The sequence below is a fragment of the Diadema antillarum genome, unplaced genomic scaffold, assembly GCF_040938485.1.
Source record: "Diadema antillarum isolate AM-2024a unplaced genomic scaffold, OU_Dant_1.0 seq00000999_RagTag, whole genome shotgun sequence".
Lineage (NCBI taxonomy): Eukaryota > Metazoa > Echinodermata > Echinoidea > Diadematoida > Diadematidae > Diadema > Diadema antillarum.
In genome coordinates, this window is record NW_027271837.1 from 388,834 (window position 1) to 406,692 (window position 17,859).

Here is a 17,859-nt window from a genome sequence, read left to right on the forward strand (position 1 = left end):
TTCGAACATGAAATAAAGTTTGTTAATCAGAGTATTTTCAAGTTCAAATTCAACTTGAGAGAAAGTGTGCAATATATATTTTTATTGAATAATGAGATGGGCATCCAAACAATATTTGCAAGGATTCTATCAGTTACCTAAACACACACACGCATATATACACGCACACACACACTGTTCCATAAAAACTTATTGAAGTGCACTACCTCTCCAAATTTTCATAGTGATTATCATAATGACATGCAAACAATAAAGATTAACGATATTAGCTGCGTAATAATGACAAATATTCAAAGAAGTATAATCACTTCCATTATTATTGTTACCATTGACCATCATTAACATTACTAAGATCAATATTTTTCCTATTCATAGTATATCATATTCATTGTAATTATTCACACTACTACATTGTAATCTTTATCTATTAAAATCCATTTGCTCAGGCATAGATTACTCAGATGAAATCAAAATCCAAGATTCTTGATCACGCCACTTCATGATGCAACAAGCGCTTTGTCAGAAAACATGCACGCGTATCATGCCCCCATAACACCATACCCAATTTCATAGTATCCTACCGTGTTTTTTTTTTAATCATCCACGGTATTACATCACTACAAAAAGTAATTTCACTTTCAGAATAACGAACCTTATTTCATTTTCGGACTACCGAACCTTATTCACTTTCGAAATAATGAACCGATGGAACTATGAACATTAATATTTCGGAATAACAAACCTTACTTTTATTCCCGGAATTACACACTCAGAAAAACGAGCTGCAACCGGAAAGGCTACCCATCACCTTTGTGGAAAGCCTTGCAAGGAACTTTAAATCGAAATTTTGTGTGGCGGTGTACTCGGAAACAGTAAGTTACCTCGACCTGATCGGATAGTGAAGCTATTCTTGATCGTCTGACAGGTGGATCCATCACCGTGACACACCCCACATCTGTCCTCCACTGCTGGGGAATTAACTTGATTGTCGCAACCCACTTTCTGATGACAAAACAGACACATACAAACATACAAGTGTGAGTTCAAATATTTTGTTCATAATACGGCATACATGATTTCTGCCAAGTATGTAGAAAGTTTGACCATGCAATGTGTTCCCTGGGGTATGGTGCCCACTTTTTATAAATATGTTTGATATTTGTATAAACAATTTGACCATGTTTTTCAATTGAAGATGAAAATATGAAATGAGGCCCAATTTGTTCCCATCACCACAGTTTTTCCCCCCCCCCCCCCATCCCTGGATGTGTATTGAACAAACTTGACAATAACAGTCACCTATATACTTACTCATGGCAGTAACTTGAATAGCTTGTCACTTATGCAGAACATACTTACTCATGGCAGTAACTTGAATAGCTTATCACTTATGGTTCTACATAAAATTTATAAAGGTTACGTAATCCGGGGGCTACCCTAACCCTTCCCCGTGCACTGTGCCCCTGGGCCCCCCAAGTGAGGTGAAGTGACTATTTGTAAAAATAAATATTCTACACTCTAGCAATACCACCTGTCAAATTTGGTGAAAATCCGACAATGATTTTTCAAAAAGAGGATGAAAATGTGCAAATTTGGCCGCACTTTATCCCCCGCCCATTCCAGGGCATTGTCCACCTGGTGGCCCTTAAGTGGTGCCCACTTGGGGATGATGTTCGTTACTCCGAAGGTTCGTTAATCCGAAAATAAAATAGAGTTCGTTGTTCCAAAAATGTAATAATCTATGGCGTTATTTCGATTGTTCGTTCTCCGAAGGTTCATTAATCCGAACATATATAAGGGTCGTTATTCCGAGGGTTCGTTAACCCGGCAATGGAAAAAAAAAAGTTCATTATGCCAAAAAAATGAATAATCTGTGGCGGAGAGGGGGAGGGGAATCTTTGTTTCTATAGAGGTGCGAAGAAGATAAAAAATATGAAAATGGGGTATTTGACCCCGTGAGTTTACTCGGTCAAATGTCGTGGGAGTATTTGAACAATTGAATAGTCCCCTTCGATAAGAAGAGAAAGTATGTGAACTCAACCCACACGCCGGCAATTACATACACATAATGTGTATCGTATCCCCCCCCCCCCCCCCCCTCCTCCCACTTACAATCAGAGGTTCTTCTGATCCCCAAAATATAAACATTTTAAGGTTCTGATTATACTCCTATTCAACAGAGATTTTTTTCTCATTGGTCACTCTTCAGAAGCAAAGTTTTTTGCTTCCGGCCAACCAACGAAATGTAATGGACCGCAGTCTGATGAATGCGACTTGTGTTAGTCAACTATCCAGTCAGTGTCAGACATATGTCGCACGATCTTGCCTCGTCGATTCACGCCCGGCGTGTCAGACACTGACCTGATGGTCGACTAGCACAAATCGGGTTCATCAGACTGCCATCTAATACATTTCAATGGATGGCCTGAAGCAATAATCTTTGCTTCCGTTGAGAAAAAAAAAAATCTGTGTGAAATGGGTTGAACCGACAAAGGTATTCTGGAGCCTTTTTACTTGCTGATCCGATAAAGATCCGGCTTTGACTTGGCTAATGAAACGTTGGTATCCGTCCGATATCTGTCTGCCGATTCCGATCCATGTGGTGGAGGTGATCTGACACCAACTCGACACTTCGACAACTGCCCGACACTAAACCGACTAATCGGACACTGACTCGATACTGGACAGATTTTTTTCCAGAATCGGAAATAATGCGTGAACTCTACAACAAGATGTGATGACCCTTATGGTTCGTTGACCCCTGTCTGTGACATTTGACTTTGTGATGAACTTCAACTCCAAAAGGGACATCTACCATCCAAGTTTGATCACAAACGGACATAGAGATCAAAAGTTATGAGCCATAATCGACACGTGTCATAAAAACTTAACATTGGGCCTTTAAAGTTTGTTGACCCCTGTTTTGTAATGTTTGCAAGCAGCACAATTTGAATAAAACACAATCACTTTGAATTAAACACAATCATGACCATATTCAACAGCATATGAATCCAAAACGGACAGGAAAACACATCACAATCAGGTAGCAATATTATCTGAGTCCAAAAACTGAGTCCATCGTAACTTTTCGTTTCACAGAGTTCATTGTGTTCGCGAATCTTGAACTCTAATTATTCATTAATCAGTCCAATCACAAATCCAAAATCCAAAATCGTTGTCGTTTCAGTCCAAATCATTCAACTCAATAATCAGTCCAATCACAAATCCAAAATCCAAAATCGTTGTCGTATCAGTCCAAATCATTCAACAGGTTAACATCTCATATATTATCTCAGTCACGGTATCGCTACAAAATACTCAGGTGCTTTGCTAACGCGACCTGATCTTGTTTTGATGACCACCGGATGTTCTACGCTTTGCTTTGGAACGTCCTCGCTCCTCGGCCCAGTGTTGTCATTTGCCATTTCTTCATCCACGGTGGTGTCTTCTGGTTTCATGCGAGATTTTGCGAGATTTCTCCTGCTCCTTCGATAATGCGCTCCGGTAGTGGTTCGTACAATGTAAGATCGGGGTTTGCCTAATCTGCTAACCACTACTGCTGGTTTCCACAGTTTTTCGTTTCTCATTAAGACTGGTTCATTTGGTGAGAGAGGAGGCAGTGATTTGGCACCACTGTCATAGTAATGCTTTTGTTTCATTTGCTTTGTATGTAGCTTCTTTGGAATCGATTGAATTGTGTGTGGTTTTAGAAGCTTGCTGGCAGTTGGAAACCTAGTGTGAGTGCGACTACCTAAGAATAGCTGCGCTGGCGATGGCATGCTATCACTCGGTGTGTTGCGATAATCTAGAATGGCAAGATTTGGGTCTCTACCATCGCTTTTTGCTTTCTTTAGCAGGTTTTTCATGCTCTGCACTGCTTTCTCTGCGCGACCATTTGACTGAGGGTATCGCGGAGATGATGTAGTATGTTGAATTTGGTACTCACGTATGAATTTCTTGAACTCATAAGACGTGTACTGTGGACCATTGTCCGATACTAGCTCATCTGGCATTCCATGCGCGCAAACTGCTCTTTGCAATATGCCACTATCGTTGCTGCTTTTGTGCTTGCTAGCTTCTTCATTTCGATGAAGTTTGAGTAGTAGTCTACTAGCACAATGTATGATTCAGTTCCTAACTCAAATAGGTCTGTGCCAACCTTTTGACATGGTCTCAAGGGGATTTCGTGTCCAATCATTGGATCTTTAGCATTTTTGTGTCTGAACTGACTACACGTGCTACATCGTGACACTTGTCTTCAATTTGTTTAGACATTCCTGGCCAAAACATGATGTCTCTAGCCAATCTCTTTGATTTTTCTATGCCCTGGTGGCTTTCATGAATTTTGTCAAGCATCATTGGTCTGAGGCTTGTAGGGATGAGTACTTTGTCAGCTTTGAAAATTAAACCATCTTCTACTGTCAGCATATCGCGGTAGTCCCAATATGTAGCAATTTCTCGTGGGACTTTCATCACTGCAATCTTCTTCTGTCACTGGCAGGTAACTGCGACTGAGTGTGCCTTTTTTGACAAGATCTTTGCCTCTTTTGTACTCTACGATCATACTGTACTGTATTTCTGTAGTTTGAGCAACATATTGTGCTGCAAGCGTGGCGGTGTTTCTGCTGGCGGCTTCTTCACTATCGATTCTAGTGGCTTATGGTCTGTTTCTACTCTAAATGTCTGACCAAACAGGTACTGATGAAAGCGCTCGCATGCAAATGTCGTGGCATATAGCTCTTTCTCAATTTGTGCGTACCTTTGCTGAGCTGCCGTTGGCGCTTTTGAGGCATATGCAACAGGCTTACCGTTTTGAAGGACGACTGCTCCTACACCGTCTTTTGATGCATCTGCGCTTACCACCACCGGCTGTTACTAGTTTTTTCAAACGCTCAAATGCTGTCACTTGTGGCGACTCCCAGTGCCACAACACCTCTTTTTCAAGGAGCGTGCGTAGAGGGGCAATTTCATTCGCTAGATTGAGAAGGAATTTTCCCAAATAGTTCACTGTGCCGAGAAATCGCTGCAGTTCGGTCTTGTTGGTCGGCGTCTCCATGAGTTTTACCGATTCCACTTTCTTTGGATCTAACCTCACACCATCCGGCGTCAACACATGCCCGTTATATGTCACTTCCATCACCTTAAACAGACATTTCGACGGATTCAGCTTCAGATTTCTCTCCTGAACGCGCTGTAGGACCCGTTCCGGACGTTGGTCATGCTCCTCCTCACTGGCTCCCCAGATTAGGATGTCATCCATGATGACTTCTACGCCATCTAATCCTTCGAACAACTCATTCATCTTACGTTGAAAAATTTCTGGTGCGGCATTAATGTCAAATGGCATTCTTGTGTACCTGTAACGACCATAAGGCGTGTTGAAAGTGCATAGTTTGGAGCTCTTTAGGTTCAGTTTCAGCTGCCAATATCCACAGTTGGCATCGAGGGTACTGAACACTTTTGCGTTGGGCATTCTGGACACTACCTCTTCCACTGTTTTCATAGGGTAGTGCTCTCTTTTGATTGCGTCATTTAGCTGCTTCGGGTCCAGGCATATACGCACTTTGCCTGACTTTTTCGCGACCACCACCATATTGATGCTGTTCACCCATTGTGTTGGCTCCTCTTGCCTCACCATCACTCCTAGATTTTCCATGCGTTTCAACTCCAGTTTCACTTTTTCACGGAGTGCCACAGGCACTTTCCTTGGTGGATGTACTACTGGCTGGGTGTCTGGTTTTAGATGGATGTGGTGTTCCCCTTCCAGACATCCCAGCCCGTCGAAAACATCAAACTTGTGCAGCACCTCTGGCTGCACGTGACTTTCCAATGTTTCAATCCGCTTTATCAGTTTCAGGTGTTCACATGCTTCCAGACCCAGTACTGGTGCGACATTCTGGTCGAGCACCTGAAATTCTAGTGGGTACAATTTACCTCTATGTTCACAGAGTACCTCATGTCAAACGTTCTACATACTTGGCAGAAATCATGTATCCCGTATCAGGAACAAAATAATTGAAATCACACTTGTATGTTTGTATGTGTCTGTTTTGTCATCAGAGAGTGGGTTGTGACAATCAAGTTAATTTACCTGCAGGGCTGAGCCTTTCCCCGGAGTAGGTCACTAGTTTGCATTTAGAACGCTTCAGTTGGGCACTTAACTTTTTGCACACAGATAGTGGTAGTACATTGCACTGTGAGCCTGTGTCCATTTTCATCTCCACTATGTTACCAGCAATGGATAACTTCACCATCCAGTCTTGCTTTTTCGCTTTGGTTTCATGCTAACTGTGTTCCACCATGTCCACAAACATGTCATCATCCAGTCCAAGCAAGTACCCTGTCAGGGATAAACCTGAATTACCCTCTCAGGGCTATTCAGCGGCTCAACGAAGCGTTGCGATCGTTATCGCTATTCTCGTTGCCGGTCGTTTCGATTTATGACTCAAAATTATGCGGATTTTGCAGGCTCGTGCGAGCGCTGCACGCTGACCATGATCTGGGTGGCCTTGTGCACCCATCATGCGCACAGTCCGCGCCGTTTGTATACCCCCACATGCAGGCATGTCACAGCGACATGTCACAGCGTCACATACCAGCCGGGGAGCGGACGCGAATATTTTTTCCGTATATGGAAACGCTATGGGACATGCATTATTCATAAGTTGAGCTGAAAGACTGAAATGCGCAAGCCCGTGAACTGTATAGCTTGGCCAGCTTGTACACAATGAACGGACTCGACTCGCACAGGTCTACTGCACATGGAACGTATTTATTATTATGCGTTTTATTATCGTTGTGTGGATCGCGTGTGCATGCAGCGCACGCCCGATGCAGCGAGCTAGCTACTAGTACCAGTGTATGTGTGCGTGTGTGTGTGTGTGTTGTGCATGTATATGTACATACACGTTCGTGCGTAAACATGTCACTGCACTCACGAGGTTCGTCCGATCAGTGAACAACTGCATGCGGGAAATTGAACTGTCGCTTGCTTGCAATTGCGATAGCTATAGCTCCAACATGCAACGAACATCACATTGCACACACATACTAGGTGTTTCAAAAAACATTTCCCACTTTTGATTCTTAATAATTAAAAAACTATATATCAGATAGCATTGTCATTGATATGAGTGATAGCTGAATAGTGTACAATTTGGTTGAAGGTGGTTTAAATATGAAAGCATAAATCAGTTTCATGAAATCCATGATTAATTTCACAGTTTGGTTCCAGATTTTGCTCTATTTTCAACCCTCTGTACAAAATTTCACTTTGCACAGGGGTCTATGGGTGTTTATGTGAGTGTGTGGTTAACACCCTGACAATGGTCCTGAACAATAGCCAGGGTTTGAATGCTTCATTATTTATTCATGAGAAATTCCACTATCACAACTAGTCTTTATTCAGCCTCTGGCAGTATCTGTGTAAAGTCAAACGCCTGCCGATACTGTCGCTGAGTCGTGACAGTGCTCTCCCTACTTCTGAAAAACGAAATTGCAATGAATACCTTCTGTTCAGTGTCGTAAACATGGTGACAGGAAGCAAAGAGTATACACTTGTGTATATGGAGCCTTAAATTAATCTACTGTGAAACAAATCGCCCCAATGATAACTTTGTGCTGCTGAACTCTTTACCAAAAATGATCTCTTCTTATCGAAAAAGCGAAAATTTTGTCAGACTATTTAATCAGTGGACAGTTGTATCAAAATGAGGAACTTTAGATAATTTATTCTTATTTATGTCCAAAATTTAGTGACATGTGAAGCAAAATTTGAAAACGATTGCCAGCTGGAACGATATGTGGTGTTTGCAAGCACTTTACCCGTGCATGAATTCAGACTAGCAGTGCCCAGGGCAATCCACATGAATTATTGATTAAGCATTCATGGGCCAGGGAGCGCGAGACTGACGCCTAGTCAACAGGTGGTTCAGGCATGTCCATTGTTCAGGGCCATTGTCAGCACACACTCACATACACATCATTGGTTCCTGTGCAAAGTTCAATTTTTGTACAGAGGGTTAAAATTTGACCAAAATCTGAAACCTTACTTCAAAATCAATCTTAGATTTAATGAAACTGATTTATGCTTTCACGTGCAAATTACCTTCAACCAAATTGTACACTATTCAGCTATTGCTCATATCAATGACAGTTTTATCGGATGAATAGTTTTTGAACTATTAATGATCAAAAGTGGGAAATGTTTTTTGAAACACCTAGTAGCACTCTGTACATTGGATACAATTGGATACAATCACGCTCACATATCACGTACGTCTAATTGACTTATCAGTTTGAAAACGCAGAACCAAACTCTAACTGAAGTTCGATCTACTGTTGGTTTACATGTGGATTGGTAATGATCTTAATGTTGTATTTTAAACGTGCACTCGCGATGCTCGAGTCACTGGCAGCACTAAGAAGTCGATAGTGAATACATGTCCGCTTCACATAGCTAAATACGAAGTAGGCCTGCTGTGGTAGTGGTGTATTTAGGAATACTATAGTACCCGATCGACAAAAAGGGCGTGCAAAAGATATCAGATTGAGAAGAGCTCTTATTTGGTCATTTATGCATGTACAAATAGTGGTAATGTGGCATCAATTCCAAGCCCATATGGCTGTAGAGGTTGTAGCTTGGAAAGTTGTACATTTCACGCGAGCTCTCCACAATCGACTGCATTTTCTTCGAATTGAACCATGCTCGCCACGCCGCCGGCTGGGGCAACAGCCCTGGCTGACAATCACGATGCTTTCCTCTAGCTCTCCAACTCCTGCCGCATATTACCAGCGGGGTTGCGTAGGGCGCTCATGAATTGCGAATCGAATGTAAACGGAATATCGAGCACGTACGTACGCACGCAGTGATCACACGTGATCATGTATGTACAGTGTGTGAGTCCATTCATTCGTGTACAAATTGGCCAAGCTATAGGATTTTACCGAAGTCCACGCGCTTGCGCATTTCAAAATTTCAGCTCAACTTATGAATAATTCATGTCCCATGGCGTTTCCATGAACGAAAAAAGATATTTGCAGCCGGCGAGATACCACGCACAGTCCTCGCACATCGCGATAAGAGGGTTTTGACAATGTGCACAAATCGAAACTAATCTAAACTACACTAAGTTCACATAGTCGTTTCAGGATGATAACACACACAAAAAAAAATACACAGTTCCTCTCTCAAATGGAAGTTGGAACAATTTTCAGTTATAATTCTCCCACAGTCCCAAGTAGATATAACACAAAATGCCTCCTTGGTCTTCAAAAAGTGCCGTCCATGCAGTCATGGCTGTGTATATTCCATAATTCAGGGAGGTGGAAAGAGAATATAACTATGCCTGATTGGTGCACAGGGACAAACTGTACCGTGCTAATCATCCATGATCTCACTGGCAGCTGACTGGTACCGAGGAAACCCGACTTACAAATTAAGATACAAACAGAAAAGCAACATCACTCCCCACCCCCTCCCAAGAAACCTGCGTGGTACGACTTGTACAATGTGTTTCGCAGTGATTTTCTACAACAGACACTGCCGATCGAGACTGCAAGAACGGCCAGGGTAATAAATCTTTTCAATGTCACAGCACTTTCCCAAGATCGACGCAGGGACGTGATCAATGCACATTTTGATTTTTCTTATTACCTGCGTTGACACATCTTCTAATGTCCCCGGGAGATCATACTATAAAGAGGTAAGCATCGATGCCATCCTACACAATGTATTTCCAAAATTTACAGTATTGATTTCATGTACAATATATCAATGTGGGATGAGTTAGGTTCCTTCTCACAGCAGCGAGCATTAGTCCACGAAAGCGGCGGCCAGGTAAGCAAGGCGAGCCAGAGAGCAATACGATCACCTGTCGGCCATTCCACGTGGGCTATCTGCGTATACGGAGGCAAGCGGTGTGCGTGCGTTTTTCTCAGTTCCAGTAGCGATAGCCTGACAAATGCAGACTGGATTGAATAAGGCTAAGTGGACAAAATTTTCGAACATTTCGTGCTATGACAGAGAACGTGTGAATTTAGCTCGCCCTGGATTACCCTGCAAAAGTGTCTATGAAAGAAAAGACTAATAATCTTCCCTCTGAGGGATAATGAGCACAATCCGCGGCAAGCAAAAAATACCGTTTGTGTTTAAACGCAGACAAGTCGAAGCGGTTTTGTCGGTTGCCATAGACTTTACACGTGAGGGCGATTCGCTTGGCACTGAGCCAGATTCGGCGAGCTAGCTCGGTCCTCCCGTTTTATCCTCTATAGGGTATTTCGGCGTTATCCTTCACAGGGTATTTGCTTGGACTGTCATCTGATTCTGACATTCCGATTTCGTGCACGCGCTTGTTTTTACCGTTGCTCTTGCACATTTCGCAAAGTGTCCCATTTTGTTGCATTTGTTACACTTTTTTGTCATCGCTGGGCACGCTTTTCCTGTATGAACATATCCACAGCGACCACATTGACTTTGCTTGGGTTTATGTCGGAAGTCTTGCCGGTGTTTCTCTTTGCAACTTGCTGGACATCTTTCTCCAAATTGCCCACAGCCCCGGTGGCAAGTTTTGTCACCTGCGACTTGCTAACTTCGGCTGCTCGGCAAATGTCTACAGCGTTTTGAAGTGTGAGATCCTTCTCACGCAGCAATCGTGCTCTCGTGCCATCATCTCTAATCCCGACGACAATACGATCTTTGATGAGACTGTCATGCAGATTTTCGAATGCACAAGACTTGCATTAGTCTTGAGATCGGTGACAAATTGATCGATAGTCTCACCCTCCAGTTGGAATCTCGTGTTAAACACGTGTCTCTCGTATGTGACGTTAGGTTGTGGCTCAAAGTACTCAGAAAATTTCTGAATGATCTTGGCAAGGCTTGGTCTGACTGAATCCCTCACTCTCCGTTTCAAAACTGAAGGTGTTGAAAATTTCCAGTGCATCTTCTCCAATGATGTGGAGGAAAGTACATGTTTGTACTTTTTGCTCTTTCTTGTCCAAGCCACTCGCTGTTTGGTACAACTCAAACCTCTGCTTCCACCTCTTCCAATTCTCTGCCACATTTCCTTGCAGGGACAAGGCGTCTGGTATCTTCATACCATCCATGACTACAGCTTTTCACTCCTGACACCATGTTACGTTCTTAGTAGTGCTACTTGACTACATATAACATTGGAGAGAGAGAGACTTCCAGCTTGACTGTATGTGATGATGACTTTATTGCAAGTGAGACCACTTTTGGAAAATAGCCAACGTGGCAAGTGAGCAGAGTCCTTGAAGGGACTTTACATTAATGGGTATGTGACCAGAGCCTGGCTTATTGATGCTGGACATATGGACATGATATGGAGTACTAGTCTTATAACTAGTCTCATTACATGTCTGTGACCTTTGACCTTGTGGTGACCTTCAACTCCCAAGGGACATCTACCATCCAAGTTTGGATACAAACGGACCTATACATCAAAAGTTATGAACCATAATCGAAACGCGCCGTAAAAAACTTATCATTGGGCCCTTAAAGTTCGTTGACCCCTGTCTGTGACCTTTGACCTTGTGGTGACCTTCAAATCCGCAATGGAAATCTACCGTCTAGGTTTGGGCACAAACGTACATATAGTCTGAGAGCTGGCTGCTGGCCAATTTACCCCATCAAGCCCATAAGGTTTGACCCCTCAGAGTTGCTGGGGCCACCCTCATTTAAAAAATGCCCGTCAGCCTGGTCCCTGAGGGCGGGTTCGGCCCCCAGGGACCCCCCGAAAAGGCCCTCCGGCGGGTGTAATTTACCCCATGGAGCCCATGGACCAAACTTGGCCTATATGAATGTCCTATGGGTGTACATAATCAAAATATAAAAACTGACAAAATATCTGGTCGGGAAAGGGGTTGCCAGACCGCTTGTTTGCAGGCATAAAACCTTGTTTTTGGTCAAGGAGTCTGCGCCAAGACTACACTGTCCCATAGGCCCTGTACTGTAGCGTCTCCCAACAGGCTGACGGACAGTGCCAGTTAGTGCATGTAGTAGTCTTGGCGCAGACTCCTTTACGCCCAACAAGGGTTTGTGCCTGCAAACTACCCGTTATACCCTGGGACCCAGGGTAGTTTGCATGCACAAATTGACCACACACACACCCACACCCACATACACACCCACACACACACGCACACACACACACACACACACACACACACATTCACACATGACTCTATGTATACTAAGAATACCGTAACACAAAACATGACCAGTGGTTTCTCCATACAGCCATGATACCTTGCACATACCTATAATTATTATGTTCATAACTTTTGAATGTTTTACATCGATACTATCAGTGAACCTTCAAGCAGGAACACTGAAGAGATTTTGAAATTTTTGTGAAATTGTATTCTGTTTTACTGGCCACACAACCTGCTTACCCTTTATTATGTATCCACCATATCAGACAAATATATATATACATATATATATATATATATATATATTTGGAAAATGCTGAAATAAACCCTTTGTTGTGAGTAGACTTCAGTTTCTCAAATCATGCATTATACTGTATGATAGACTAAAATGTGAAATTATGTTTTATATTATATGAAATAAATTCATGCCAAATACTGGTCAGTTCAGGAATCATAAGACTGCAACTGAAACATGTGCAATGCTTATCATAGGCCTACATTATACGTAATTTATGTAAGCTTTAGTCTTCCATAGAGTGTGATGCATGGTTTGATGTGTAATTGCCATGGTTTTGAATGGCAACTAAATCATAAATATGAACTAGGACCTGCATTGTAACTGTATATGGTATGTGACACCCTGGAAGTATTATCTTTTTTTGGGGGGGGGGGGGAGGGGGGTAGACAAAGTATCTCAATGAGGAGTTGACAAAAATTCTAATATAAAAGAGAACACAACATGTAAATGCTCTCAACGTGCATGCTATTGTTAAAGAAAAGAAATTAAGCTAACATTTCATTTAGCTGGTAATTTTATGTTTCACGTTGTGTGTATATGTCCCGGGTTAACGGCAATCATATACTTTGATGCGCTCTTTGCAGTGCATGTGTGACACCGTAGGTTGAGTTTTGTTTGTGTGGGGCTGGGGAACTGAAGATGAAGTACAGTGTATCTCCAGAAATAAGGAGTTGATAAAACTGCTGATATAAAGAGACCACAAGACCAAGTTAATACTTTCAGCCTATATGCTATATAAAAAGAGAGCTATTATGTTTCAACTTGGTGTGTACTGGTCACGGTCATTGGCAGTGTTTGCAGTATGTGACACCATTTGTGTGGGGCTGGGAACTATTATAAATAAAATATATCTCCAGAAATAAGAAGATGACCAAAAAAAAAAAAAAAAGCGCAGAAGAGATGAAGAGAACACAAGATCAAAGTAAATGCTCTTGGCCTGTTTATTTCCATTACAGAAAGTTAGCATTCTATTGTGAAGCTTGTTATTTGAGGTTCCAAGGAAGAAATACATGTATATAGAACACGATAATTACATGTTCATTAGTATTATAGATATGCAGATATTTGTCCAAAACTATGAGGTGACATGCACTACTGAGTATGAAAATTGATCAATATCATTTCCAAGACCATTAAGCTCCTTCCTTATGTTATGCAGTTTATTCTGATTTGGAATTTATTAGAGTCAAATAAAGGAAATGTTGGCATGGATGCTGTAATCTTTGCCTATTTTATACATCAAAGGGTGGTTTTTATCAGCCAAAAACACAAAAAGTTATTAGTTTGAGGTTTTCAAAGGAATCTTATATTTGGATTGAGACTTGTTATTTGTATCTAAAAGAGGATATCAAGCAGGAGAAAAAGAAGTAATCTAAGCTACATCCCACTTGGTGACATAAACTTTATTAAAGTTATGTTTAATGCACGGTTGATGAAAATGTTTACTTAAATGTGTTATACAACTGGCCTTTAGCGCTGTTGTGGTTGGTCTTAAACTGAAGTTTACTCACAACAAAGGTTTTTCAGCATTTTCTGAAAAGCTCTATTTGAGTCTCATAAGGTGAATACATCATACAGAAAGAGTAGGCTGTGTGGCCAATAAAACCTAATACAACTTCACACAAATTTCAAATTTCTTCAGTGTTCCTTAAAGGTGTATTGATAGTATCCATGTAAAACATTCAAAAGGTATGAACATCTTATAGGTTTGACATTTATTATGTGCAAGGTATTATGGCTGCATAATGAGAAACCTATTAATTGTAACATGTTTAGTGTTATGGTATATACAGTTGTACATAGAGTCATGTGTAAACATAATTGTGTGTGTATGTGTGTGTGCGTGTATGTGTGTGGGGGGGGGGGTGGGTGTGTGTGTGGTCAATTTATGCATGCAAACTACCCTGGGTCCCAGGGTATAACGGGTAGTTTGCAGGCAATAACCCTTGTTGCGCGTAAAGGAGTCTGCGCCAAGACTACTACATGCACTAACTGGCACTATCCGTCAGCCTGTTGGGAGACGCTACAGTACAGGGCCTATGGGACAGTGTAGTCTTGGCGCAGACTCCTTGACCAAAAACAAGGTTTTATGCCTGCAAACAAGCGGTCTGGCAACCCCTTTCCCGACCAGATATTTTGTCAGTTTTTATATTTTGATTATGTACACCCATAGGACATTCATATAGGCCAAGTTTGGTCCATGGGCTCCATGGGGTAAATTACACCCGCCGGAGGGCCTTTTCGGGGGGTCCCTGGGGGCCGAACCCGCCCTCAGGGACCAGGCTGACGGGCATTTTTTAAATGAGGAGGGTGGCCCCAGCAACTCTGAGGGGTCAAACCTTTTGGGCTTGATGGGGTAAATTGACCAGCAGCCAGCTCTCAGACTAATAGGGATCAAAAGTTATGAGCCATAATCGAAACGTGCTGTAAAAACTTAACATTGTGCCCTAAAGTTCATTGACCCTTGCCTGCAACCTTTGACTTTGAGGTGACCTTCATTTTTGGCAAAATGTGTAACTTTGTATAACCACTCTTACCTCCAAGTTTGATTGAAATAGAAGTCCTAAGTAGAGAGTTATTCAAGTTTTTGTAGCGTTACGGACGGACGACGGACGGACAGACGCCACAGGCGATCCCTTTAGTTTCCCCGCACCTCCGGTGGCTCGACAATAAACAAGCATGATCATTTACGACCAACCTGGCAAAAACCATCGATGCAGATATCCCTCGAAGAACGATAGCATGGAGTGCCATCCAGAACTCTGGGGGCAAGGTTCTCTGCCACCAATCCATGTTTCTTACAGAACAACTCGCAGGGTCTAGCTGTCAAACATAGAAGGGAGAAAGCCGTAAATGTCAGTTATATCGATGAGTTTCTCTGTTTTTGCTTATTTATCTTTTGAAAACTGGAAAGAGTATGGATCTCGTTACGTAAGGATCAGTATTTTAATGTCAGATTCGTGAGTATGCGTCCGAAAATGGAACAAAGTCCAGAGACAGACGTAAGAATCCATATTACATACCTATTTTCAAGATACACATGTATGACTTGATAATACGTTCGGCGGTTTCATTCTCGTAAATGCATGTAAATCCGGATCTCTCTTATGACAGCTAACCTAAGATGTCATAATCTGGCACATTAAGATATTGACATTTGGTGGATTCTGTGCAAAACCTACATTTGTGATGACAAAGTTCACACTGTTATAGAGAAACCTCATAATATGCATCTCTCTCTTTACCATGACCATAGCTTAGAAATGAGATGAAATAAACTTTGTTATATTTACCTTCAATGTATACTGGTACATATGGGAAACTTGTCCCAACCACGTCATACGATCTGCATTGCATCGCTCGAATGCTGGGCAATCCTTGTGGACACTCCTACCATACAGTATGTCAAAAAAAAATTACCATCAGATTTTCGCATTGATAACACCCAATATGATTAAACTGTATAAATGCTACTTCAGGGTCTTAAGATACAACATCTTAGCTCTATTTTGCAGAAAACCCCATTCAATTCCGTTTAGCGGTCACAGAGAAATGTGGAATGTTGTACAGCATGTCATGAGTCTGATTCTTCCAAGTTTAGCACTTCGATGCTCTTGTGTGTGAATACAATAGACAGAACTTGGAGGGAAGAGATTCCTGACATCCTCTACAAAATTCTTCATTTCTCTTTGACCACTGAAACAAATCGAATGGTGTTTTTTTAAAGCTGTTGGTAATGAGTTATATTTTCATACCCTGAATTTGTATTTAGATTGATTTACTATTTTTGAAGATATCATTGCGGAGGGTCCCGTTGTAATTTTTTTGGGGGACATACGGTATATATATATATATAAATGTAAAATACGTGACATTTTAATATCAATGGTAATGCTGACACACGAAGACACAAACAGATCAATGATTCATATGTGTATTCATTTATTCATTCATTTTGCAGGGCACATTTATCGTAGCCCTTTTAAGGGCTTTTTACACTTGCGTTTCTTAACCCCGGACTTTCTCTGACCCAGGACTCTCGTTAGTCCCGTACCAATTTTTTCAGCTTTTTACACTCGCCAATTAGTCCCGTACTATCTCTTGTCCGGGGCTAAGGAGAAAACTGACCTTTTTACACTCGTATTTCTTAGCCCCGGACTTTCCAAACCACATGAATATTCATAATTACGCTGTGTACTGTACACGTACACGCACGCACCGGCAGCACTTGATTACCTCGTTTTCTGATTGGTCAGTGAGGGTCGGACTTCGTCTCCGTCGCTTAGCCCAGGATTATTTTTTCGTTCTGTTTACACTCACTTGCTTGGCACCGCAATTGCGGTGCTAACCCCTGCTATTTTGCAGGGCCAGATAGTACCGTACTATCGGTGGGGCTAGCCCACTTTGGCAAAAACGAGTGTAAACAAAAAGTGGGCTAAGGATAGTCCCGTACCAACGGTGGGGCTAAGGCCCCCCCCCCCCTTAGCCCCACCGTTGGTCCGGGGCTAAGCAAAAATTTACAAGTGTAAAAAGCCCTTTAGAGTCCTAACGATAGAGATACTCAATATGATTGCGTAACAACGTATGATAAGGCTGGTGAACACCATATATTTGCTTTTAGAATCTTTTTACAGTATATATCTTTCAATGTTGAATCGATATGAAAAAGCTAGTAAAAAGTACACTTCAAAATAAATTTCTACTGATGTAGATATAATACATCCAGTCGAAGCGTAATCACCAAAATTCTTATACTAATAAAAAAAAACTGGATGAAAACTTGCGTAGTGTGACGTTTCGCCGATTACCAATGTGCTTCTTCGGGCGTCCTCCCAGTGGAAGAATGATCCCCAATATACATGTAATGTGTAAAGTCGCACAGGAATTTCACGCACTGATGCGCTTTCAGTGATGAAAGACGGCTCGAAATCTTTCGAATCGCCCGGTCCCAGGCATTTGAAAGGTTGAAACTGGGGCCCCCTTCCTGTTGAGGCTGAGTTCCTCCACTCGTCCCAAATCGATTCTTTAAAGCCTCGTTCGACCCAACGTGTCTCACTATCAAGCACTACCACGTCCTTGTTGTTGAATGAATAGTTGGTCTCTATAAGGTGTGAGTATACACCTGATTCCGGGACGCTGCCAACGTTGCTCGGTCGTCTTTGTTGGCTCATACGGGCTTTCAGGGACTGCTGTGTTTCTCCAGTGTGGAATTCCTCACAGTTTTCTTGTTAGCATCTGATACCATATACTATGTTCCTCTGTTTGTCTTTGGTGTTCTGTCTTTGATGTGGACCAGTTTCTGTCCTAGTCTATTGTGGGATCTAAATGTTGTTGAGACACCGTGTTGAGCCAATATCCTCTTAATCTTCTCTGAGAGGTCGGAT

General features: G+C 42.0%; 1 protein-coding gene across 1 annotated transcript in view; it reads right to left on the minus strand.

Annotated features, from left to right (window-relative positions):
* The window catches only part of LOC139742442 (A disintegrin and metalloproteinase with thrombospondin motifs 7-like), a 177,026-nt gene that overhangs the window by 74,146 nt on the left and 85,021 nt on the right, over nucleotides 1-17,859 (minus strand). The window contains exons 13-15 of the mRNA XM_071652981.1: nucleotides 15,769-15,865; nucleotides 15,174-15,298; nucleotides 882-1,002 (exon numbers count right to left, since the gene is read on the minus strand). Of these exons, the coding sequence (XP_071509082.1) occupies nucleotides 882-1,002; nucleotides 15,174-15,298; nucleotides 15,769-15,865 (343 nt within the window). The remainder of the gene's footprint in view (nucleotides 1-881; nucleotides 1,003-15,173; nucleotides 15,299-15,768; nucleotides 15,866-17,859) is intronic.